We start from the raw sequence: 27332 nt of genomic DNA on the forward strand, positions 1-27332 counted from the left end.
TCACAATAGACACTGACAGAACACACATTTAAGCTTAGATAAGAAGGTTCCTCCACGTTGCTAACACTTGAAACAGAGTTTTACCATATACTGGTGTGAATGTTTATCATGGGAATCGAGAGGAGAAGCAATGGATGTTGACAACACCATCAGATAAGAGGCTTCCATTGGCTGAGAGAATTGGACACCTAGTAAGTTTTGTTGCATTATTGTGTGATTTTATATTAATAAGTGTTCCTAGAGAGTTAGGAGAGATTTCTTCTTCCTGCATGACTCTGCTATAGGAAAGTCACTCTTTTTCACCCTCACCCTTTGTTACCGACAGCTATTGCTACAGGTGACTTTATTCTAACCTCTCTGATCAATGTTACTGAAATGACCAATCCTTTATCATTGATATTCTAAAGGTTGCTACTGCAGCTGAGAGAAGCTGGGCTGAGTTTCCAGAACGACTCTACATGGAAAGTCTTTGACTATGCCCTGAAATCTGGGAAACATCCTTTACAACGCGGTTATTACACCGCAATGCTGTTACATCGCGGTCGTTACAACGACCGCATGTAACAACGCTATACCATTACAACGCAAGTCTTTACATCGACTTGCGCTAGATGGCGTGCTAACATTAAAAAATGGTGTAGTTTACTATCCCAACACCTTCCCTACTGATAAGTGGACTGGAGTTGGAATAGTAAATTACCCTTTTTTAATGTTAGCACGCCACCTAGCGCAAGTCGATGTAAAGACTTGCGTTGTAAAGGCATAGCGTGCTAACATGCAGTCGTTGTAAAGACTGCGACGTAACAGCACGCGTTGTAATAACACGCGTTGTTACATCATACATCCCTGAAATCTTGCTCTTTTCTGGAAAGAACTCTTCATGGGTTTCTCTGCATAGAGTAGGTTAGGTTCTTAGCTAGATAGTGACAATTTCCTTTATGGAGTACTCTATATTTATTTATTCTGTCAGTAATCAACCTTTATTTTGATATTTCTGTAAACTTGACTAATCTGAATAAAGATGACAAAACCGTACTAATCCTTTAAGATAAATAAAAGTTTTGAAAACGTATTCAACCTCCCTTCATTGACTGAATATTAAGTGTCTGTCAGTTGATGATTTATGCATGACTTGTGTTTTGTTCCAGCTCCATTCGTGCTACGGTGGCAAAGGTCCATATCACCTGTCAAGCGCTATCAGAATTTTCAAAGGCCGAGATCTGTAAGTTGGGGGGTTTGGTCTTAAATACCATTTGGCCAATCCTTTAGGCGCTAAGACTATCTAATTCTGGATAATGCTGTTTATTAAATGTTTCTTATTTCATAATCTGCCCTCTATAATGATAGCAGGAAGAAGAAAAGGTTTGGTGCCAGTTGATCACTTGGATGGTGGGTGCAATGTAAATTGTATCAATCAGTCAATCAATCAATTACAGATGTGCCAACTAACACAGTGCTGTTGAGTGCCACACGATATCAGATCTCTTCACACGGTCACCTGGTGTAGTGTAATGTACTCGTGCTAATAATGTAATGTACTCGTGCTAAGCTCGTGCATGCAGGTCGCATGCTTGCATGCGACCGGAATGTATGTATGTGTTCTTTTGAATGTGGGGAGCCTTCAGAAGCCAGGTGTCCGTTGTGGTACTTCAGTTGCTTCTTGGACTCCTGGCTGATGAGGCGCACCTCCTGTGTTGGAAACCTAACTTGGAATAAACCTTTCTTTGGATGTAAACGTTGTCCTGGACTCATTTGGATCACCACCCACTTTACATATTGGCGACGATCGGGATTGTTTCCTTCACCAACCCACGCTAAGATGATTTTTCTTATTTTTTTTTAATTTGGCATTTGAGAATCTTCGTAGCAACTCTAGATTGTGGCTCTGGGTGACTACACTGCTGGATGTTCATACGGATATGTTCATTTTCCCAAGATTTTCACCGACGTGAGGAGCGGATTTTTTTGGGTGAAATCTTAATTTATCGCTTGTCTCTTTTAATTCATGGGAGACTCTTTGCAGTTGTCGGAGGTTGTTTTCTGTTCACCCTTTGACTTTATCGCAACTGCCTTTGGTTTACAATTGCTGATTGCTGGCTCGATTCTATGACTTTGGGTCTTCGCGTGAGAAGCGCTTGCACATTTCAAATTGCGCGCTTACCGGATTTTCCGTGGATGGATTCCTGAACGCGAAGTTCTTCTCTGCCATTCCACCGGAACCTTCATCGCTGGACATTCTCCTGGAATCTCGATCTCCTGGTGACGCATTGAAACTTCTTGGAACTCTGAGTTACGCAGCCCGCCGCAGCGCGTCTGTTCTTCTCGCTTGGGATTCTGGGATCTGAGATTGACGTCTACGACGCTACGTATTACGCACGGCGGCCATTTTAGTGAAGTCGGAAGCTTCAACTATTGGCGCTTGCACTTTACCGGCGATTCACACGTCTTGCTTCATTATCTGCGTGTCACCTCGGCGATTCACACGCCTCACGGACAAGCTGTTAACAGCTGTTTTTTGAAGCTGGGTTATGATCAATAAACCCTATAAAGTTGCGAAAGGGTTGTCTATGTTTTCAAGTCCTGTTCAAATTGCTAAAGTCAGCAAGAATGCTGTTTTCCTGGGGGACAAAGGTTGGTGGAACGTGAGACAACTGGCAAAGTTGACTGCGGACCAAGCAGACTTAATTTCTAGGAGGAAAAATTTATCTACTCAGGAGGGGTGTGATTGGTCGCATTGGTTACAACCAAATGTGGTTCAATCAAATGTTGGTTTAGATACTTCTGGGGGTCAATCAAATGTTGGTTTAGATTCCTCCTCAATTGGTTCCTCCCCTGCGCTAGGTCCTACAGTTACCCCTGCAATTCCATCTTGTAGTCGCAGTGGCCGTATCAGAAAACCCCCTGCGAGGTTTAATGAATTCATTGCTTTTTAATTTGGTTTTTCCTTTGTGCTTTGCATAAGGGGGAAGGTGATATAGTGTAATGTACTCGTGCTAATAATGTAATGTACTCGTGCTAAGCTCGTGCATGCAGGTCGCATGCTTGCATGCGACCGGAATGTATGTATGTGTTCTTTTGAATGTGGGGAGCCTTCAGAAGCCAGGTGTCCGTTGTGGTACTTGAGTTGCTTCTTGGACTCCTGGCTGATGAGGCGCTCCTCCTGTGTTGTAAACCTAACTTGGAATAAACCTTTCTTTGGCTGTAAACGTTGTCCTGGACTCATTGGGATCACCACCAACTTTACATATGCTCACGATGTAAAGCAGCTGAAGGTGGCTCTTTATTCGCCCTCTTCCAATGGACTGGTAGAGCGCGGTAATAAGGTTTTGAAAGAAGGAATTCAAACGGCTATTGCCTCTGGTGTGGACGTGTTTAAGTTTTTGGAGAAGAAAATTTGGAATTATAATGTCTCTCCTCATTGTACGACTCAAGTGTCCCCTTTTCAATTGTTGAGGGGTAGGGAACTACATTCTCCGTTGTTTCCCGCTTGGTTACAGAAGGTGGAAAGCAAACAATTCCCTTCTTCAACTAGGGATAACATTGACGTTACAGGTAAACAGAAGCAGGCAGTAATGAAGGAGAATTTTGACAGGGTGAAGGGTGTGAAAGACGTACAAATGTTTGTGGGGGATTGGGTTATGATCAAAAAACCCTATAAAGTTGCGAAAGGGTTGTCTATGTTTTCAAGTCCTGTTCAAATTGCTAAAGTCAGCAAGAATGCTGTTTTCCTGGGGGACAAAGGTTGGTGGAACGTGAGACAACTGGCAAAGTTGACTGCGGACCAAGCAGACTTAATTACTAGGAGGAAAAATGTATCTACTCAGGAGGGGTGTGATTGGTCGCATTGGTTACAACCAAATGTGGTTCAATCAAATGTTGGTTTAGATACTTCTGGGGGTCAATCAAATGTTGGTTTAGATTCCTCCTCAATTGGTTCCTCCCCTGCGCTAGGTCCTACAGTTACCCCTGCAATTCCATCTTGTAGTCTTACCTTACACCTGGTAAAGGAAAGGATATCACACGCTGAGCACAAAGTGAGCTGGAAACAGTTACCTGGGGGTTTCCAGCCTGTGTGTGATGCTCTCCACATATTTCACAACCTGTCAGGATTTCACAACCTCCCCAGGTTACACAGCAAGAAACGTCAGTAACGTTTTATGTGTATGGCAAATGTAGGCGTGGCCACCCACCTATCTAAGCCTCATGCCCATTTTACCCCATACCATCTTAGGCTGGGCTGTAACAGACTGAAAGCATTTGTCCCATTTGCAGGTCCCACCCCCATTTCCAGTACTAGTGTCTTCCAAGGCCCCACCTCCTCTTGCAATGTGCAAAAGAAATTACAAGTTGGCAAGTCTGCAATCAACCAGGGTGGTCGAGAGGGGATTGGTCTATGTTTAGGTTTATGCTTATTTTAAAGCACACAGTACGTAACGTAGTTTCTTCTAACCCTCTAAAGATGAACCCTCAAGAGCAGTTTGCAATAAAATATATCATCAAGAAGCGTGTGTTTGGGGGGGCAGCCTCATGGCATCACCGGGACTTGTCATCAGAGCCATGCGCTGCCTCAGTCCACAGTGTGACCTGCTTAGAGTTTCCTCGAAGTACAACCCTTACCTCAGTTGAAAGAACTGCCCAAAGCTCTCCATCTGTTGCGCCATACCGTTGGCTGCCTTTCTCTCAAGTCTGTCAAAGGAGAAAAAGACAAAAAGTAAATCCACCATTCTGTAAAGATGCTATGAGCAGTATTAGCTGTGACTTCTACTCTGATGCTGAATCCGTGAAGGAATCTACCTCAGTGGACACACTGGACATGGAACTGAGAATCGTCTGACATGATTTTTCTATTGTGACATGTTGGACTTGCAAGCCAATGTTCTGCTATTCTTTAGCTCAACCATTCTAGCACAGGTTTGAGAACTCTGATGATTTCAATGTGAGTCTTTTAGTTGTTTACAAGGGCCAATAGTGGAATGCTGCTCAGCTGGGGGCTGATTTCGTTGATGGGGACCTGCGTGTACTAAATGAAATTTGTTTTGCTTTCATTATTTCGAAGTACGCACAGGTCTTCATGAACGAAATCAGCCCCCACCGCAGTGGAATCAGCCCCCAGCTTGGCAGAATTCCAAAACGCCCGGTAGTCAGTCCGGCCCTGTTAAACAACAAGGGCCTCATTTATGAAAAGTGGCGCATTGCTGCGTGAAAACAGCGATGCGTCACTTTTCATTGCGCCCTCCTTGCGACACTAAAGATGCGTCATATTTACAGTATGGCGCATCATGTCGCAAGGAGTTACAGATACATCAGTATTTCTGACGTATCTGTAGGCGCAAAAATGACGCGTTGCTGGAGTGTGTCACAAAAGTGACGCAATTCTAGTAATGCGTCATTACACATGGGCAAGTCCCATGTGAAATATACCTGCGTCAGTCTTAAGCCTGCCATGAGGCAGGCGTAAAATATTGACGCATTTGCCTTCCAGTAGTGGTGCAGTGAAATCTTACAGATATCACTGCGTCACTTCTATGACCCTTACTTGCGTCAGAACACCCACCCTGCATACATTATACCTGGCGCAGGTATAATGTGGCGTAGGGGTTTACAAAGTGACGCATCTACCTACTTTGTAGATATGGTGCAACAAGGCACATTTTTTACGTCACTGATGCGTCACAAAAAGTGACGTACCGGTGGTGCAAAAATTACGAAAGCGCTCATAAATTAGCCCCCCAGTGCCCATTGTCTCCGACAGATTATTTTTTATATTATGGTTTTAAGCGTCTCGTGTATTATTTTTTGTGGGAAAAAAGGGTACATCGTGGCTAAATTTACGTGACCATTTTTTTTAGCACTTAAAAGTGTGTGATTAAGTATAGACTGATTGATCTCAGCTAAAATCAATGGTGTGGGGCCAGGAGTTGGTCGCATAGGGACGTGTTGCTTGCTGTCCCTTAAGTAGTAAATACATTTTCTGACATTCGTTTGGTGTGTAGCAACGTACGCTACGGGACCATGGGCCAGATGTATCAAGATACCGTTTTGCGAATCCTAAATAGCGATTTTTTGCGAATCGCTATTTAGAATTCGTAAACGGTATGTATGTACAAATTCGCTATTTTTTAGCGATTTCTTATTATTCTTTATTTGCGAATTCGCAATTTGCGAATTCGCAAATAAATAATAATTTCCAATGCACTCCTATGGGCCAGGAGGCCCATAGGAATTATAATGCAATAATTCTCAAATTGCGAATTCGCAATTTGCTAATCGCAATTTGAGAATTATTTCAAGGGTGCAGGGGTGTCTCAAAGACACCCTGCTGCACTCCTGAAATCTACATGTGTGTGCATGTGGCACACAGGTGTCACATGCCACCCTCACAAATACCAATTAGGGCATTTTTAAAAGAAATCGCAAATTACCACCAACTACAAGTTGGTGGTAAATTGCGATTTCATAACACAAATTCGCAAACCAAAAATGTGTCATACATATCATTTAAGGAATCGCAAAATGTGCGATTCCTTAAATGCTATGGCAAAATAAGGAATCGCAAATAATTGCGATTCCTTAAATTGCGATTTTTTAATACATATGAAAAATCGCAAATCGGCCGTTTGCGAGTCGCAAAGGCAGAAATTCTGCGAATTTCGGCCTTTGCGAGTCGCAAAAGCCTTGATACGTCTGGCCCAATGTTTATAAAGTCAAATCTCTGATGCACATGTATGCTCAAACTTTGCGTTTACAGCGACTTCCCTAAAAGGTTCTGGGAGTACTAAATGAAATCTTCATCCATTTCCTTTTTCTTTTCAATGGAAGAAAAATATATTCAAATCAGTACTTTAATTGGAAATTAGAAGTGAAAATAATCGTTATTCCCCAGCCCAGGACAGTTTGTAAAGGAGAAGTGCCGATACCCTCCAGTTAAAGTATTGCCCTTGTTAAGAAGTGTCAGTCCTCTCCCTTTCAAATTCAGAATTGTGTTCCCATTTTAAGTGTTGTGCCTAAAGTAGTGAATTGTTCAGTGTGCCTGTCTTCTACGTGCATTCATGTAAACTCTGAAATATAAAAAAGCTCAGTAAAGAAAGCAGTACAAACGTGGCACACTCTGCGCCCGGGCTGCTCGGTGCTATCCGGACACCGTGCCCTCGACCCCTAAGCCCTTTTATCTGTGTGTGTGCTGACCGCTAAGACGAGTTGCACTCTCCCGTTGCTGCCCAGGCACCTGCCAGCTGCTGAGCGCTGCTCTCTCTCTGCCCTCCCTCTTTGCTCTGAGCCGCAGTCCCTGGGGAGAGCGTCCCCTCTCACCTGCCGTCACAGGTTGCCGTTTCTCTGCTGTCGCCTGTCGTGAGCTCTGGGGCTCTGGAGCTCTTGGTCTGCCGCGCACGGCCCGCCCTCCCCTGCCCGGCTCCCGCCAGCCCGGCCAGCGGTGGCGCTCTTAAGGCCGCTGGTGGCGCCGTCCGTTGCCATAGCGACGGCGTCAGCAGAGTTGAGGTCCATGGAGGAGAGGTGTGAGAAGGAGCCGGGGGGAGTGTAGCCCAGGGCCCGGACTCCGCAGCGTGCTGCTCACCCGACTGCAGAGGGACCGGACCCTATTTTGAGGATGCTAGGCAGAAACCCCCTGCTCCTCCGGGCACCTCATACCTCTCAATCACTCCACTTTCCGTGTCGGTTAAGACTCTGACTTCCAATGTGAACTTAGCCTGAAGTTTCCATGGAATGCATGGGCTACAGCGGCACTTCGAAGGGTCACAACTGGGCAATCGTAATGTAATACAGTTAAATTTAGACTTTGGAACTGAGGATCAGTTGATTACTGTGATCACTTTGGCACTTGTCTATTCACCGAATTGGTCTGTAGCGATGATCTTCATTCGATGCTACTGGGCAGGGTCAGCGCCAGAGGCGCTACCAGAGCCACATTTGGGGGGGGGGGCTACTATAAATTTCAGGGAGGGGCTGATTCTACCAGCAATATGCAGAGTGGAGATGCAGGGGCTCTAAGAAGGGGTGAAAACACAACAAAACTTCGTTAGAAAGTAAATGGTCTTTTAAAGACCTGTGAAGTACTCGGTGGGGCTGTGTGTGTGTGTGTGTGTGTCCGTCCGGGAAGCTGTCTCAGCCGGGCTGATACACACAACAGGGGGGGTGAAGAGGGGCTGAAGCCCTTTGCGTCCAATGGGCGTTCCACGCCTGGCCAGCGCTTCTGGTAACGGGCAGTCTCACGGCCCATCACTTACCATTTGTTTACATCAATATCATTCTTCTTTGCTGCCATGATTTTCTTTCTGTGGCAAATGGACCAAGTACAGATTGATTTATTTTCAGCAACGGCCCCCTCCTATATGGGGGAGAAGCTTCGCACCCCCAAGAAACGTCAGGAAAGGAAAAATAAAACACTTGTTTTATTTCTCCTTTCCTGTCGTCTTGGGAGTGGGACCTGGGGGTAACAACACTGAGGGGAGTGGTGTGGGCACTCCCTTTACTCCATATGAACCTTCATTCCGTGTGAAGCTATCTCAAACCCTATTGCTAGGGTTGGGGAGAGCAGGCACAGACTCCCAGTTTGTCCTGGAGCGCTAATCAAGAGCACTCAGGCCAATCCCGAAGCTCAGGATTGGCCGCAGGGCAGGCTGGGAGCCTGTGCCTGAAGAAGAGGAAGGAGCAGACGAGCGTAACGGGGGACTCGGCTGGCTGAAGGGAAGTTTTGTTTTTTAATTATTATTTTTTATTACCCCCTCACTTCGCAACCCCTATGCCGCCACTCACCCCCACCCCCTGCCCCTCGTAGCAAGAACCAGCTGCTACTGTTTATCTTAATTAGTGTCCTTTTGCTGCTTGTGCTGTGATTGAGGCACTATTCTTTTTTGGCCATTTTTGTGCAAGCAACTTGATCCAACACCAACGTACTAGAGCGATTTACAGTTTTTTTTTGGCGTGGGAGATTAAGTGATTTGCCCAGAATCACAGGATGTTGAGCCAATGTCAAGACTGAAACCCTGGTTCCCCATATCCGAAGTTGGCAGCTTTGGCAGTAACGCCACATCTTCTCCCCTTTTAAGGTTTTTGTGATGAACCGAATAAAGTATTTTGACTGACTGACTGACTGACTAGACAGCACATGCACTGTCTCTTTGAAACATATTGTTTACAGTTAGTGAGCTACAGCCCACTCCTAGCTTACCATTTGTTCACTTCAACGTTGATCTCATATTCTTCACTCCCATTCGTCATTGCATGTTTACGTTATGTCTCTACTTGTGTTTGGCCCTCCTCTAGAGCATGGACCAAGTGCTTGTGTCCATCCACTTTTCCCGTTTTTGGAGCTACTGTTTGAATTGTGTTTAAGCACTCCATACGATTGCTTGTGTTTTCAATCCCCCGTGTCGCTTCCCACCTGCCCCCATTTGTGTTGCTTATTTTCCCCTACCAACCCATCTCTGTTGCTTCTTTTCTGTCTCATCCCCCTGCCTGTTTTTTCTTTATGTACCCCATCCTTCTCCACCATTTATTTGTGTTTAAACACTGCACTTGTGCTTGCTACTTGGGTTCTTTTCCTAATGCAATAACAAGCAAACACCACTGATTGAGACTGGTAAGAAATGGAGGTGATATGCAGTGAAAAGCAATATTCCAATATTGCAGTTTTTCACCTGGAGCAACACAAATTTTATGCACGACAAAAAATGACACAAAAATAATACGTTTTTATTAACAGAATACCTCCTTTTAAAACAGCTGCCAAGCATTTGAAAATGAATGGTTGTGTTTTTCTCATGTACCTGGAATGGGATAAATGTGTCCTGGGCCCGAAAGACTTTTTTCACTTTTCAAAGCAAATTGGCCTCACAGATAATATAGAGGAACATGCACTTAACACCTTGGTTGCTGAAGATATTCCCCTGCTGTGCTGGGCCATAATGTTAATGGGTGTGCTCATGACGAGCTGAGCTCGTCATGAGCACCGAAGGGGTTAATCACAATAATGCTCTAACTATCTCATGGCACTGCTGCTCCTCCCTCTTCATCGCATGGCTGGTCCTCCATCTTCATGGCACTGCTTCTCCCATTTCCTCCATGTGCTACTTCTCCCCTTCTTCATCGCGTTGCGCTCCAACCTACCCTACTCCATCCACTTCAATCTGCCACAATCTACCCCCTTTTTCCAACTCCAATTTACCCCATCTACCCATCTCCAATCTATCCCCATTTACCTTACTTTAATTCACACCATCTACCCCACTCCAATCTACTCCACTCCGTCCACCTAATATATCCCACTCCACTCCACCCCGTCTAATCTACCCTACTCTACCCCACTTCAATCTGTCTCAATTTACCACAAACAACCCTACTCTACACATGTACACTAGTCCAATCTACCCCATCTACCCAACTCCAATCAACCCCATTCAATCCTCCCAATCTACCCCACTCCAATGTACCCCGCTCTACCCAACTCCAATCTACCCCAACCATTCTATCCCACTCCAGTCTACCCCATCTATCCCACTCCAATCTACCCCTCTACAATTTCCCCAATCTACCCCACTCCAATCTACTGCAGCCAATCTACCCCACTCCAAAAAAAAATCTACCCAAGCAAAATCTACACCACTCCAATTTACTTCAATCTCCCCCAATTTATCCCACTCAAACTACCCCAGTCTACTCAAACCCCCCACTCCAATCTGCCTCAATCTGCCCTACTCCAATCTTCCCCAGTCTGCCCCAATCCACCCCGATCTATTCCACCCCAATCTACCCCACCCCAATATACCCCGATCTACCCCACTCCAATTTACACCAATCTACCCCACTCTAATTTACCCCAAATTACCCAACTCTAATCTGCCCCACTCAAATCCATCCCAATCTATCCCACCCAACCCATTCCAAACTACTCCATCCAACCTACCCCACTTCAATATACCCCAATCTACCCCACTCTACCCCACTACATTCTACCTCAATGCACTCTACCCAATCTAAATCTTCCCCACTCCAATCTACCATACTCCAATCTACCCCACTCCAATTAGTACTGTCTACCCAAACTACCCCACTCCAATCTATCTCAACCTACCCCACTCCAATCTACTCCAATCTGCCCCTCTCCAATCAATCCCAATCTACCCCACCCATATCTACCCAACTCCAGTCTACCCCTCTCCAATCAAATCTACCCACTCCAATATACCCCTCTTCAATATACTCCACTCCAATTTACCCCAATCAACCCCACTCCACTTTATCCCAATTTACCCCACTCTTTTCTATCCCAATCTACACCACCCATTGTACCTCAATCTACCACACCCCAATATACTCCACCCCACCTATCCTAATCTACCCCACTCCACCCAATCTAATCCATTCCAGTCTACCCCCTCCAATCTACCCTCACCAATTTACCACACTGCAATCTACCTTACTCCAATCTACCCCTCCCAAACCTATCCCATCCAAATCTAACCCACACTAATCTACCCTCCTCCATTCTACCAAACTCCAATCCACCACAATATGTCCCACTCTAATCTATCTCTCTCTACCTCACTTCAATGAACCCCACTCCGATCTACCCATTTCCAAAGCACCCCAATGTACCTCACTCCAATGTACCCAACTTCAATCTACCCCAACCTACAACATTCCAATATACACAATCTACCCCATTCTAATCTACTCCAAACTACCCCACTCCAATCTACCTCAATCTGCCCCTGTCTACCCCAACATACAACCACTCCAATCTACCCACCCATCCTATGCTAACCTACACCACCCCAATCTACCCAGTCCCAATCTACCCCAACCGATTCCACTCCTATCTGCCATTCCTCCATCTACCTCAAACTACCCCACCCAATCTTTTCTACCCCAATCTACCAGACTTCAATCTACTGCACCCCAATCTACCCCAACCCAATCAAACTCAACCTACCCATCTCCAATTTACCCACCCAAATCTATCCCAATCTACCTCACCCCAATCTACCCCACCCCCAATCTACCTTGCCCAACCTACCTCAATCCACCCCACTCCAATCTACCTCGCTCCAGTCTTTACCTTATCTATCCCACTTCAATCTACCCCACCCCAATCTACCTCCTTCCAATCTACACCTCTCAAACCTACCCCACCCCAATCTAATCCACACTAACCTACCCCACTCCAATCTACCCAACTCCAATCCATCACAATTTTCCCCACTCTAATCTACCCCATCTACCTCTCTCTATCTCACTGCAATCTACCCCACTCCAATCTACCCCATTCCAATGCACCCCAATATACCCCACTGCAATTTACCCCAATTTACAACACTCCAATCTACACAATCTACCCCACTCTAATCTACTCCAACCTACCCCCTCCAATCTACCTCAATATGCTGCAATCTACCCCATTCCAATCTTCCCCAATCTACAACCACTCCAATCTACCCACCCATCAAACGCCAATCTACCCATCCCAATATGAGCCAATTTGCTCCAATCTACACCACCCTAATCTAACCCACCCCAATCTACTTCAATCTGCCCACCCCCTCTACCACATTTTAGCCATGCTGAACAGCAGCCACGCTCATGTGCAACATGACTAAAATGCATTGCTAAAGCCAATAGCTCTGACATAGGCGAGACCTATTGACTTTGCTTCATTTAACCTGCTTGTTTTTATTTGCTGCATGGTTTTTCTGTTTCTGCTTGTAATATAGTGCGTCATAGTGCTCTGAAACTTCGAGAAAGTCGCAGGCTGGCACTATGTAGGTTACGCATATAAACAATTTTAATAATCACAGACATTCAAAAAAGCTTTGTGCCTTTGAAAATAATTTTGTGAGATTATCTCTGAAGGGCACATTGCAATCTACATATATTGAGGTTTATTTGAAGTATACTTTGCAATACATGGCACCATAAATTATTAATATTTATGTGCAATGCATTTTCTCTACTGCTTGAACAGTCCTGGTGTTGGAGTAAAACGTAACTTTTTATCATACATTGTTTGAGGAATCACACCTGGAGGTTTAAAGCGAACGTGCAGTTTACAGTTCTCCCGTGTCTGTGTTGCAGGTGTGAGAGTCAGTAGCGGCTGGTGTTGTGTTTGAGTGGCAGGGCGGGGGGTGGGAAGTGGTCAGGGGGAACACAAAATAAAAAATAAAATGTAACTACAGCCGGTCGTGTCACACTCTTCTGTTCCTCTACTTGCTGCACAGGCTCCCTGACTCCACTACGGCCAATCCTGACGCTGCTCTCATGCCATGCGAGCAGAGTCAGGATTGGCCTGAGTACTCTGGATTTGCGCTCTCAGGGAGACTGGGAGCCGGTGCCTGCTCTCTCCAACCCAGAAATGCAGCTGGAGTTTGAGAGAGCTTAAGTGCACATGACAGTTTGGCCGGCCTGATATGGCTGGCAAACCTTCATGCGTACTAATCACAGTGCACCACCACTCCTCCTTAGACCTGTCGTCCCCATGGCTCTGCCCCCAGAGACTCCACAGGACATGAACAATAAAACAATAATAAAAAGTGTTTATTATCATTTTACTTTTCCTTTCCTGCTGTTTTTGAGCCGGCTGGCGGGCGGGGGGAGGGCAGGGCCGGACTGGGAACCAAAACTGGCCCTGGCAAAGAGCTCGACTGGCTCCCCTGGGGGCGGCCGTGCTGTTTGCCTGTTTGCCAGGGCCGGTTTTGGACGATTTTGTTACAGGGGCCGATTTTGCTGCAAAAACTGCCCTATAACATAAATGGCCCCCAGGGGCCCTAAATTGCCCCCCCCCCCCCTATCGGCCAACCGGGGAAACGCCCTCTACGGCCAGTCCGGCCCTGGGGGAGGGGGCGAAGGGGGCTATGCTCCTCTGCCACAGCGGAGGAGCCGCAGCTGGTGAGAGTGATGCATAGCCCTGGTTTGCAATGATATAGGTCTGTTCTGAATTGTGCTGAAGTGCTCTGTTGCAGACATCGGTGTTTGATCTGCGGAAGGGCAGCTTAGCCTTTCAACATACTGAAGTCTGTCCATACGAGATGTTTTGAGTAGCTTGCCAGAAACACCGTATTATAAAGACCGCCAACAGATATGATTAAGTTTGTGGAGGCGCAGCGCTCTGACCGGCCAACATGTCCCACAATGTGGACTACGGATGTAGCACTGTTAGTGGCAGACATTTTAGCTCAAAATTACCTACAGTGAGTCTTTAACAAGACCTCAATACGAAAAATACAAGAGCAGAGACCCACAGACTGTTTGACATACACAGTGGCCCTATCAGCACATCTTTGATGTGAGGTAAAATGCCACAAAGATTGTTTGGCTGGAGGATCCAGTCTAGGATCCACTTTTTATTACTTCCAGGTAGTTAATAACACTTGACAGAATGGGCTGGCAGGGCTGGAGTATGGTCAAGCAGTATCTTTAGACACCCCACCCAACACTCCTCCTCACACATGTTGCTTTTTAAACCCCCAACTTCTGACTCGGAACATTTCTGCTTTAATTTGCATTTGCTTTACTTTACTTTTAAATATTTATTTTGGCTGTTTTTGCCATAAAAGAGTACAGAAATAAAACATAGATTAAAAGAAGATTATGCATAGAATTCATTTAAATGGACACAATAAATAGTAAGGTTCATACAGCGTAAAGACACATTTTTACAGTACAATAACTTGTAAGTATTTGATCCTTAACATTCATTGTCGGTTAGACGTCGTCGTTTAAACCACATGCTAGCAAGTACTTAGAAAGTGCAAATACGATGTGTCTAGAAGTATCAATTTTTAGAATTCTAAAGGCGTGTATACAGTGTATAAAACCCAAATTTTTACATAGGGGCACTAGCCAATACTTCCTGGATTTGCTATAAGCTGGACAGAAGAAGAGCACATGAAGTTCATCCTCTACGTCACAGCTACATCCTGGACAAGACTTGTCAGTAGAGGCTGACCATTTGCTTGTAAAAGCTCTTAAGGGTAAAGCGCCATATCTCCATTGTGTAAAAAGTTTCCTAGCTAAAATCGGAAAGACAAGGTCCATAAAATCCTCAAAAAAATACGAAACTTTAAATGCTAAAAAGGAGTTGGTCAGGGTGCCAGCATGCGAGTCAGATAGAACAGAGTTGAGTTTTTTTTCCATAAAAATCCTAGTAAGGGACTTGCGCGAGACCTCGCGGCAGCCCCTTTCTGGATCCTGCCACAAAGCAGATAATCCCAATCGTAGAAATTAATGTTTTATGAACAGAAGCCAGGGAATTTTTTCTGCAATCTTATAGCTTAGTATTTGCGTGAGCTCTTGCCTATAATTCAGCAGATCTGGCGTTGTCCAGAGCCTACACCAGAACCTGAGGGGTTTTAATGCTACCTCATCTTCTATGGGTCTCAGCCCCAAGTCTAGCCTTAAGGGTAAAAGCGGGGTGCTTTGCGGGAGTGTAAGTAGCTGTCTTAATGAATTTAGTTTCCATTTTGGGGATTTGGGATCTACAAGAGTGCCCCTATAACTCCCCACCATAGAGGGCCGCGGCCCTCGCTTGAGTCTTGTAAATCTCCAGTGCGGGGCTCACTGGCTTAAATGTCAATGTATTGGAAACTGTGGGAATACCCCCGCCAACTGGGACAATTTCATTTGCGATTTTACTTGTTGCGGTCCCCAGGACAGATTTTCATGCAGTACGACCCCTAGGTACTGGAAAGTCGTAACCCCTTCCAATCTCACAGAACCCAGGGTAGGGTTAGGGCGGTTGGATGCCGGAGGATTAAATATCATAAATTTTGTTTTGTCAGCATTTATCTCCAGGCCACGGCTTCGCCAAAAATCCCCAAAGCCGTCCAATATTTGTTGGATCCCCATAGGGGACTTGGAAAGAAGGAGGGTGTCATCAGCAAACAGAATCGCCGGCACCCTCCTGCCGGCCAACCTAGTCGCATCATTATTGGGGACATCATCCAGATGTGAGATTATGCCGTTTACATAGAGGCAAAACAGGGTCGGTGCCAAAACGCACCCCTGCCTCACCCCCCTGGCAACTGGAAACCTGGTTGACAGCGCCCCATTCCTCCCACATCTTACTTGCGCATAGTTCCCCTCATGTAACCTCATCAAGACATTCAAGATTTGGGGGGGAGCACCCAATTCCTGAAGCAACAGCCACAATTTCCCCCGAGGCACTAGATCAAAGGCGGTCCGGAGGTCCACGAACACCATGTGGAGGCTGCCACCCTCAATCTTTGCTGTTATCCAATACAATAGTTTTAGGCAAAAGATCTGATCCATGGTGGAAGTGTTCCTCCTGAACCCCACCTGGAACGGGTTGAGGACTTCGTTTTCCTCCATCCATGCCAACAGGCGATCCAGGACGAGTCGTGCGAATATTTTTTCCTGGACGTCAATGAGGCTGATGGGCCTGTAGTTGACCGGGAGCAGAGGAGAACCCTTCTTATAGATCGGGACTATCTCCGTTCCCAGCCTAGTACAGGGTACCTCCATACCTCTCAAAACAGCATTAAAAACAATTTGCAGATAAGGGCCCCAAATCCTGGGTTGATGCTTGAAGAGGTCTCCCGGGAGTTTGTTAACTGCAAGTTTCCCTATCGCATGACACCCCTCCTCCAAGGTAAACTGTAGCTCCTCCTGCTGGTCATTTAGAGCTGCGGGTACCAAGCTACTTTCCATACCTGATTCCATTGAATATGAACCTTTAAAATGGTCTTCCCACTCCCACTCCACTGCATCAATATTGGGTTCTATGGCAGATTTTGGTTCTCCAGAGCCTGTGGTGACTATTGACCAGAATATGCGTGCATCCCTCGAATTTAAAGCGGTGGTTAAATTAGACCACCTTTCCAGATCCCAATCCTTCTTCGCATATCCCATTACCTCTTTGTAATACAGTCTCAGTTCACGTATTAAAGCTTTGTTACTCCCAGTCTTGAGAGCCGTAACCAGCTCCGACTTGGCCTTTCTACATGCTGAGTTGTACCAGGAAGAAACTGGTGCCCTTTTCCTCCTCATGCGGGCCTTGGGATTGAAAACCTCAGTTAGGCTAGAGACCAGGTCTGAGTGTAGGGACCTTAATATTTCATTATAGTCTGTAGACAGAGGTTGGGTGTTTAGAGCGTCAACCTACAAAAACAGAGGAAGGATTGTATAATATAATTAACTAATTCATTTGGGGATTCCACTATTTTTCCCCACTTGACCCTACGTCTATCGTTTGTTAGTGTCATCCTATCACCTTGGTCAACCATGTCTGGAGATAAAATTTCCATTGGCCCTGGGAAGACCATCTCCAGGCTTAGTGCATTGTGATCACTGTTGACCCTAGAGATTACCTTGAGATCAATAACCTTAGACCACATCCGTGTTTTAACCATGATGTAGTCAATGCGAGATTCTTGACCCCCCCTTATTAAAGGTACACATCCATGGTGTATCGGACGGTGTACGTCCGTTGCAGGCCCTTATAGAATTGTTTAAAGTTAGGGCTGTAATGGATCGTTGAAGGAGACCATGACTTAGGACATGGGGATTGACATGGCGCAATAGCCCAATAGTCATCCTCTCCCATGAGGGCACCTTCACTCATCCCCAAAAGGGGCTCATAATGGCAATTCAGATCCCAAGCCACCAAAACATGAGAATCACTAGAAAGAGTACTCAAGAAATGTGATAACTCATCAATGGTTGTGGATTCAGTGGCCAGATTTACCGGACGAGAGTAAACATTCACGATGGCAAGTTTAAAAGAATTTGACCACGTCAGAACAATACACCGTACATCATCAGAATATGTGACCAAGGTCTCAGCCGTGATGCCCAAATTCAGACCGACCAAGATGGTGAGGCCCCCTGACGGTCGTCCTTTCCCTCCCCACCTAGCAGGTACATGGAAGGAGGCAAATCCCACTATGTGTTGTCCATCCCTGGCCCAGGTCTCTTGAAAGAGACAAATGTCGTTCTTGTCCACCAGCGACCCCCTAGTCTGGGCAGTTTAGTTTGTTCGTTAAACCTGCCACATTCCATGGCAAAATTGTCAGACACTTCAATTTGGTGACATTAGGGACGATTGTATCGCACCCCAATGGTGCCCTTTCTCTATCGTCTACAATAGCGGATTCCAGTGTGTGAGACAACACTGTAATCCCAAGTTCATCTTCGCCATTTGCCACGGTAGTCCCCTGTGTATAAAAGTGAAGATCGGGAGGATAGCTGCTAAATGACTCCACGGCTACACCACAATTGGCGTTCCACCTACTTTGAGTGATGCCTGATGTTTCCACCTTGGTGTGCTGTAGTCAATCAACCATTTCCAAACTGCTGAACCTATTTTAGGTGGATATGTGGCTCTGTGCAGTTGGTCGACCATGCCATCCCCGCTCCACCCTACCCGCCCCACGCTGCGTTACCAGGGACCAATCATCTCCAGAATCTAGCAAGTAGGTTGAAGGATAAAAATATGACAATGGGCGGGAATCGATAGTTGTCCCAGTACTGTTGCGGCTCCATTTACAAATATACTCCACAGTGCGGGGATCTTTAAAGTTTACCAAGACACAATTGCCTCTAGATGTTTTAGGGCTGTGGCCCACCCAGGAAACCCTACTTACCATCAATATTTCACTGGTGATGTGAGGAGGTAGTGGTCTGTTATTATTGAGCCAGTAAGACACTTTGAATGATTCCTGACTGCGGTTACTTAATTCGGGAACACCTGTCAATACTACCAGATATGGTCTCATTTCAGGGGGCAGATCAATTCTGCATTCCCCCTGAGACACTATTGTGGATAAATTCCTACTACTCTCTTTTGGTTTTGTTGTAATTGCTATGGTGCCCGTTCTGGTGGAATTAGTAAATACGGGCAAGACTGCATCGGGTTTTGCCATTGGTGCAGGGGGTATCTCTGGGGTAGATCGCAAAACAGAAGAGAAGAGTTCCTGTGTTACAGTCACATCAGGTACAGTATTCGATTGAGCATTAACCGGATGCGGATCATTTGTGTTTGTATTGTCCACAATACCCCATATGACTCGTTCAAGCAGGGAGAGCTGCTGCTCAATACGCCTGAGTCTCTATTCCAGTGGGTCAAGTGAGGATCTCAATAAAGCACCCAATTTTAAAAACAGGACATCTTCTACCTCCATTGTTCCGCTGATGGTTTTAACCACACCAGCAGGAGCTGGACCTGGGCTCATCACAGTCAATGACAGTGACGCACAACTGTTCATATTATTCAGAGCGTTAGACCCCTTGTGCTTCAATGTTCTATCACTGTTACCCAAGGCTTTAGCAAGTTTGGGCTTCCTGCCTCCGACAGCGGTGGCGGCTGGCCGCTTCCTCTTAGGTACTGCGCCCTCACGTCTCTCCCGTAGCTGTCGGGTGTTTGATCTTTCAGGAGAACTAGCCAGAATTGAAGCAACAGTGGTCTCTATGGCCTCCGGTGTTTGCGAAAGAGCGGCTGGAGAAATATACACTTGCTCTTGAAGAATGGGAGGGGTGTGTAAAGTCACTGGGACAACAGTTGTATTGGCTCGTCTATTGTGCTCGGGTGTACTGGCATTTACAAAATGATCCATGGAGGATCGTTTGGCCATGGCTAAGTCTTGCGAAACCCGGTGCTCCATTAGAATTATCCCTTGGTCAATCACAGAATTAGCTCTTATTATAAAGTTATCCAGTGTTCCTGTGAGTGGACCACTTGTAGTCAGAGTCGTACTTCTAATTTCGTGTGCAGCCATACTAGAGATACAAATCCTCACTCTCAGGAGTACTTACAACAATCCAGGCGAAGGGTGTGTATTATGCAGCAGACGAAAGAGGGATAGCCCGGTCCGGTCTCCGCCGGTCTAGAACGGGCTAAAACGGGCCCACCCTTTGCCCGGGCTTTGCTCGGCACGCGTCCCGCGTTGCGTGGTAGGGGCGTGTATATATGCAGCAAGTAGGCGGGAGATGGGCGGGAAGAGACACCAGCTTTGGCAAAAGCTGAAGCTGCTGGTCCTCGCAGTCCCGTGTTAGCGTGATTGTAGTCCCGCTGAGCCCGTCCCAATGAAATGCGGGTCCCGGTTAGCACTGAGTCCCCAAACAAAGCAACAACTGCTGCGAGCGGCTCCCGCGAAGTGGGGGCCGCGAGCAGTTTATAGGCAGCAAGCAGGCGGGAGATGGGCGGGAAGAGGCACCAGCTGTGGCAAAAACTGAGGCTGCGGGTCCTCGCAGGCCCGCGTTAGAGTAATTGTAGTCCCGCTGAGTCTGTCCCAATGAAATACGGGTCCTGGTTAGCACTGAGTCCCCAAACAAAGCAACAGCTGCTACGAGCGGCATTTGCATAACTTTAGCCATAACTAGTTTCCTGAGTAAAAAGTAGTCAAAAGTAAAATAAGAACGCTGAATTCAATGTACAGTTTTGAGATGCCACAAAATATATGTTTGCTTTTCCACCAGTATTTTGACTTTGCAATTATGGTTCCAGTTTTAAGCCTCAGGTCCATATTTCACTAGACATAGGCAAGAAAGCAGGCCAACTGGCAATGCCTTCTCTGTGGCATTGCTTCACATTCTCACTGCACTTAGGGACTTATTTACAAGCCCAGTGCGCTGCTGGATCATCACTTTTTTTTACGCTCCGGCGGTGCTGAGTGCAGACCCATATCTACGAGGCCATGTTAAGCCACCCTGTGTGGCTTTTCATAGCCTTGTAGATATGGTGCAAGGAATTGTGCACCACAAGTCACTGCATTGCCTCACACTACGTCAGGGAGGCTTGCCATGGGCGTTGCTGTAGGTGTTCCCATACAATGCTCATAGATTTTGACACATTCCCAGATTTACAACATAGCTTAAATCTGGGAATGTGTCAAGGGGTGGCATAATGAGGATAAATTACTTTATTTCTCCTCGTTTTTTCCTTTTTCTATGTGTGCTTCATTTTGCAGCTCACATAGAAAAAGAAAAACGCCGCCATTCATTTTTTTTTGTGCAGGAAGGTGTCACTTCCTGCGCAAAAACAATCATGCCTACAACGCAGACACCCTTGCACTGTGGTGCAAGTGTGCCGGCATTGGCATAAGGCAGCCATTTGTGCACCAGTGCAGAGAAGGAGGACAGGAATGCGCCGTATCTCATAGATGAGGCACATTCCTGCCCTTTCCTTGTGACGCAGGGCAGCGCAGCAGTGACTTGTAGCCCTGCCCTGCGTCAAAAGCTTGCAAATGAGGTCCCCAGAGTGCAGGCAAATAATAGATAGTGACAGCATATGAAGCATTCTGATTGGCTGAGCTAGTCTCAGGATCACATGAAGGGTGCCACTTGCATTTAAGAGTAGCATGATACCCGATCTGTTAGGGCTAAGTTTTTTAAATCACTAGTTATTGGTTTGTAGATTTAAAAAAACTTTTTTTCTGTCTACGTCTCTTGATTTCCAAACATTGTGGCAGGCTACATTGAAGATCTGGGACCGCCCACGCGAGAGGACAGATAGAGTGATGGAACTGCCCGAATCAAGGGCCAGATGTAGGTAAATGTCATTTACCGATTTTTAAATACCGAATTTTACCAATTCGGTATTCAAAAATCGGTAAATGACATGTAGGGAAAAATTCGGTATTTTTTACCGAATCGGTAAAATAGGATTCAATAGCAAATACCGATTCGGTATTTACCGAATCAGTAAAAACACCGAATTGCTAAGGGGGACAGGGTGTCACTTTGACACCCTGTTGCACCCCTGTAACTGGCATTTGCGCCATGTGGCACACAGACATGCCCTTAGGGCATGTCTGTGTGCCACATGGCACAGGTGTACATGCACAGATGTGCATGTACGCATGAATTCGTAATTTACCATGCAATTGTATTGCATGGTAAATACCGAATTCTTAATGCCCTGTAGCACTGTTAGACATGCTACCTACATCTCAAATTACATATTCAGTATTTTTACCGAATGGTAAATTTACCGAATCGGTAAAATTTACAGAATCGGTAAATTTACTGATTCTGTAATTTTACCGATTCTGTAAAAATACAGATTTGGTAAAATTACCGTATATGTGCATTTTTGGTGCCCCTACATCTCCATAGCCCTTTACCGGTCGGAAACAGCAGAAAATCAGTATTTTCGGCCGATTCCGATCGGTAAAGGGCTACCTACATCTGGCCCCAAGAATCGTTATCAGCCGCAGGGAGAGAGAGTGTAAGCATCTCCTCACAAACAGGGGGCGGGCTCTTTTTACAATGTGACCCCAGCTTCCCCATTTCTAGACAAAGAATAGTTGTTGTTGTGAATGTCTTACATTCATAAAATCTACCAGTAATGGACTTTTATGTTCTCCACATAATTTTACCATAAGACAACCTTTGTCATAGCCTGGGAAATGGACCTGCGCAACATGCCTGGGTGGCAATCATTGGAGGCAGTCATTGCCTTTACCAGCAGCCGCGGTCCCTGCAGGTAACAGCGGTGGGGCTGGATGGGGGGATTTCGAGGGATGATGCAGAGCTAAAATTAATAAATAATTAATTTTCCCTCTACGGTGTCCCTTGAAATCACCCCTTATGCGGCCCCACCACTGTTACCTGCACAGACCGTGGCTGTTTACCAGTGATGTAGCCAACGTGCCATGGACCCTAGTGAAAGGACGGAAATACCCCCCTGGCTGCTGTTTGAACTGTAAAATACAGAAAGAATCAGGGTTCTGCGGGCCCTTCAGGCCTCTGCGTTTCGGTATCATAGCACCTGCTGCACCAATGGAGGTTACGCCCCTGATCACCTACCGGAACTCTCTTCATAGGAACTCCATATTGAACCCCAAATTGTTGTACTTCTTTTGACTGTATATGAAAAAGGAGAGGGACCCCTTGTATTGACCAAGGGAATGGGATACTCTTAACAAGTTAAAAACAAGTAATCCCATAGATTATGTGAAGAATAAATGACAGAAAGCTCAACTCACCACTGAGTCACACCTTTAGATAACAACAATAATACAGCCCATGCAATAGACTCCCCCAGATAATTTTTTCATTTATATTATGACATTAAGCCTTTTTACAAATTGCAGTATTTTATCAAAAATCATCACATATACTATATATCACCAACTTCATACAAAACAATTTGTTTAAAAATCATATGGCACAATAACATTACAAAACATAATATAACATAAAAAGAGAGAAAGAAGTTTTTAGACAATATACTTTGTCATTCATAAAACATATCCAAAGGAGCAATTTAATAACTAAGCCTGGATACACCATTTCTTTTGGTATCTACAGATCCAATTATTCCCATGGATTATGTAAGTGATGCGTCAACGCGTTTCGATGGGTTTTGTTAATGTTCCATCTTTTTCAAGACAACAAATTTTGCAAGTCTCTCTGTAAACCTTGGAGTATAACCCCCGTTTTAAAATCCTTCTTATTAAGGAAGAAAATCTCTAGGTACATATAATCTCTCCACCGTTTGGGGCTTCTTTTAGTATGGACTTTTATTTATATATGCATTATATTTGCGTGTTCTGATTAGTGCGATCAGTGCAGCCCTACTATCCTTCCTCGGAATTTGGGGGCCGGTACGTCACTGCTCCCTGCTCCCTTCTGACATGTAATTGCCTTTGCGTTTATTTAACCTCCGTTTTGTGTTGAAATAGACTCTTCACATAGGCGCTACCTGCCACCGAAAGGTGAAACATTACGGGCTGCAGACTCTGCGATTTTGAGTGCAACAAGATAGAGGAGTCATATAATTAATTGCCCCTCAATTGTGAAATTAAATGTGAAGAGTCTATTTCAACACAAAACTCATCACATAATTGACACAACAGCGGCGCAAAAGTGGCACACGGGGATTGTAAATCTGCCCCTGGAACGTAAAAAATTGGGTAATGTTGTACAGTTATTAATTAGAAGATGCTTGTGAGGTTGGACAAATAAGAATCTATGGGCCAGATGTAGGAAGCGTAATTCCGGTCGGTAACGGCTGAAATTACCGAATTTCGGCCGTTACCGACCGGAATTAGGCTTTTCATATGTAGGTGGCTTCATTTCAGATTCGGTAATTTACCGAATCGGTATTTAAGAATTCGGTAAATTACCGATTCTTAAAAATACAGAATCAGTAAATTACCGAATCTGAAATGTAGGGAGCACATTACAGATTACCGATTACCGATTCGGTAATTTTTAAAGAAAAATTACCTACATCCCATTTGCCTGTTCTTAAATACCGAATCGGTATGATTCGGTATTTAAGAATCGGTAATCTGGGATTACCTACATCGGGCCCTTAGTCACGTATGGATTTACATATAAAATATTTTATTAAAACAAAACAATAACAAATAAAACTATGTACCGCCATGGCGTGTCATCGCTGGACCATTTGTGAATCACAGCCTGGAAGACAAAAAGAAAGATAAGATGGTGCGTCATGCATCCAGCAAAGGGAAAAGAGAAAAAGGAAGAGAGAGAGAAAGAGATAAAGAGGAAGAGAGAGAGAAAGAAAGAAAGAGTGAGAGAGAGAGGAAGACAGAGAAAAGAGTGAGAGAGAGAAAGAGAGAAAGAGTGAGATACAAGGAAGAGAGAAAGAGAAAAACTGTGTGAGAGAGAGGAAGAGAGAGAGATAAAGAGTGAGAGAGAGGAAGAGAGAGAGATAAAGAGAGAGAGAGAGGAAGAGAGAGAAAGAATTAAAGAGAGTAAGAGAGAGAGAGAGAGAGAAAGACAGAGAAAGAGTGTGAGAGAAAAAGAGAGAAAGAGTGAGATAAAAGGAAGAGAGAAAGAGTGTGGGAGAGAGGAAGAGACAGAGAAACAGTGTGAGAGAGAAGAAGAGAGAGAAAGAGCGAGAGAGAGGAAGAAAGAGAAAGAAAGAATGAGAGAGAGAAGAAGAGACAGAGAAAGAGAAAGTGTGAGAGAAAGGAAGAGATGGAAAGGAAGAGGGAGTGTTGACACTGGAGAAAATCTTTGCAGCTTACCTTTTTGCCACCGGTGTGTCTCGGGACATAGTGCACCCTCAAGTTTAGTAATCTAAAAGATAGTATAGAATCAGTAATTGCAGAGTACATACAACTGCACACGCGTAATTCTCTGTTTCGCCGCTGCACTCAGGCTACTGTACCCCATCCACTCCCACTGCTCGGAGGTGTCTGTGCATTCTTGTGTGCCCAGGCTGCTTCACACTATCCACTGACTCCACCCAGAGGTGACTGCTTGCTGCCGCAGAAAGAAGCCTCTCTGCTCACCTTCTGCCACCGGCGTGTGTGTAAGAGGGTCCACCATGTGCCGAAGCAACCTTCTCAGATGTTGCATACTAGCAGTAAAGCAGAGCTCACAATTCAAAGTGGGTGTTGATTGTCAGGATGGCCACGTATCATCTCAGGTTCCACACGTGTTCAGCTCTGGTGGCACTGAGTGGAGGGAGTTCCATGTATGGGAAGGGGACGTCAATTTGTGAATCACAGCCTGCTAGATAAATGTGGCATACTGACTAGACCTGTGACCAACAGATCACTACAATGAAAATGTTGGCCATGTAGCGTTGTTGTCCTTCCCTGTAAGCATAAGCAGAGTGGGCTGGCCTGGCGTATGCCAGTCCTGCGTGAGGCTGTGAAGAATGACTCTGGAGCTATGGACGTAGCTCCGCCGTGAGATGTATGAGGAATCAACTGATGCGGCTGGGTGTCCGTGTTGTAGTGCTGTCGTCAACTGGGTCGCAAGCGCCAATGTGTCACTCTGTGAGTCAAGTCCCACAACATGGCCAACTTGAAAGATACAGGGAATCCCTGACCCTACATTTATCCATAGTTCCACAAAAGAAAGATGGCGGACATGACACATCTGTGTGGATATGAATATTTATTGCACATTCAGTGTAGTGCTGCAGGTGTATCACTACAGGGCCATGGAAAGTTCAGGTTTCAGTTTTTGGCACATGGACGGCAGCCAATTAGAGACAAGTTCATTGACGGAGTTAGGTTGCGCCAACATATGTACTTATACAATCACTCTGCCAATCCCCCCACAAATATAAATTCACTATACACTCTCCTTGCAGTACTCTAATGATACAGTCTCTACGTACTTACTTGTAAAATGACAGAGACAAAGTTACATAACCAAAGTTTTCCACCACTGTCAAAGGTAAGATGGTTGCATACGCTGTCCAGAGCACAATGTAATGTGATAGGGCCCAGGGGCAGCATGTTTCATACATATTGAACACACAGACACAGATAGATAGTGGAACTCTGTACGGGCATGTGCGCTTGACTCCTTTTTATTACCAGGGTCACATGTCCAGTGACGTCTGTGCTGGTTGCGTGAGGGGTGAGTGTAAGCCAACACTCCAGGAATGGTTGGTGCTGGCAACAAGTACAACAGTAATCATTGGATCAGACAGAGAGATTCAATCATAAAGGGTCAATGATTTGTGCTGCACTAAGGTAACGGCACCAGATGTGAAATAATACACAAAAGATTCTATCGTAAAGGGCCCATGACTTGTGGTACACTGAGGTAGGGGCAGCAGATGTGAAATTATACACAAACTATTGTATCATAAAGGGTCAATGAGTTGTGCTGCACTGAGATAGGGAAAACAGAACAGGTTGGCTGGACAGGAAAATTAACAAGAAAATTCTACAGACACGCAGTCAATATGTACCACGTGACCACTGGATTTGTATTCCAAACAAATTTATTTTCTTTTTTACTAGGATTGTCAAAGTTTCAAAAACACAGGCACAAACAAAAAACCATCAGAACAGTGAGTTCATGTATACAGTATCTACAAATATACAAATTTACAAATGTACAGTACTTACAACAACGAGTCAAACGAGGCAAATAATAACACACCAAAAAACAGTAAAACATACAGTGATCCAATTAAATTGCAGTTATATACAGTGCAAAATTAGTGCATGAAACAGAAAAGAGAACCAGTCCTTAGAACTATGAAACCAAGGGACAGGCGGGATTGAGATGGAAAGGAGTGCCTGCCTGTCTACCAAATCCTGTGGTCAAGTATTTATATGGGGTTGCACTGCTAGGGTCCAAAGTAGTGAAATGAATTATATCCTAGCGGCACCCTTTGAGATTGCCACAGGGTGGGATTGTCGACGCGTTTCGAACCTAGATGTTGTAGGTTCTCTTCAGGACAGGGACTGGGGACGGTAAATCTGTAAAAACATACGGAGTTGGTGTCAGAATTGTATATCATAGTACTATAAAGGTCTACTCTGACTCCAAAAGAAAGAAAAATGATTACCTGCACAGGGGCACAAAAGTTGCCGTAGTGTGGGTAAATCTCAGTAAGCAGTCAATTCTGAAAGAAC

General features: G+C 45.2%; 1 protein-coding gene across 1 annotated transcript in view; it reads right to left on the reverse strand.

Moving 5' to 3' along the window:
* DEUP1 (deuterosome assembly protein 1) overlaps positions 1–7352 on the reverse strand; it is a 388243-nt gene extending 380891 nt beyond the window's left edge. The window contains exons 1-2 of the mRNA XM_086935316.1: positions 7309–7352; positions 4618–4686 (exon numbers count right to left, since the gene is read on the reverse strand). Of these exons, the coding sequence (XP_086791442.1) occupies positions 4618–4661 (44 nt within the window). The 5' untranslated portion in view covers positions 4662–4686; positions 7309–7352. The remainder of the gene's footprint in view (positions 1–4617; positions 4687–7308) is intronic.
* Positions 7353–27332: the final 19980 nt, after the last annotated feature.

Source organism: Lissotriton vulgaris, chromosome 8 (genome assembly GCF_964263255.1).
Source record: "Lissotriton vulgaris chromosome 8, aLisVul1.2, whole genome shotgun sequence".
NCBI lineage: Eukaryota > Metazoa > Chordata > Amphibia > Caudata > Salamandridae > Lissotriton > Lissotriton vulgaris.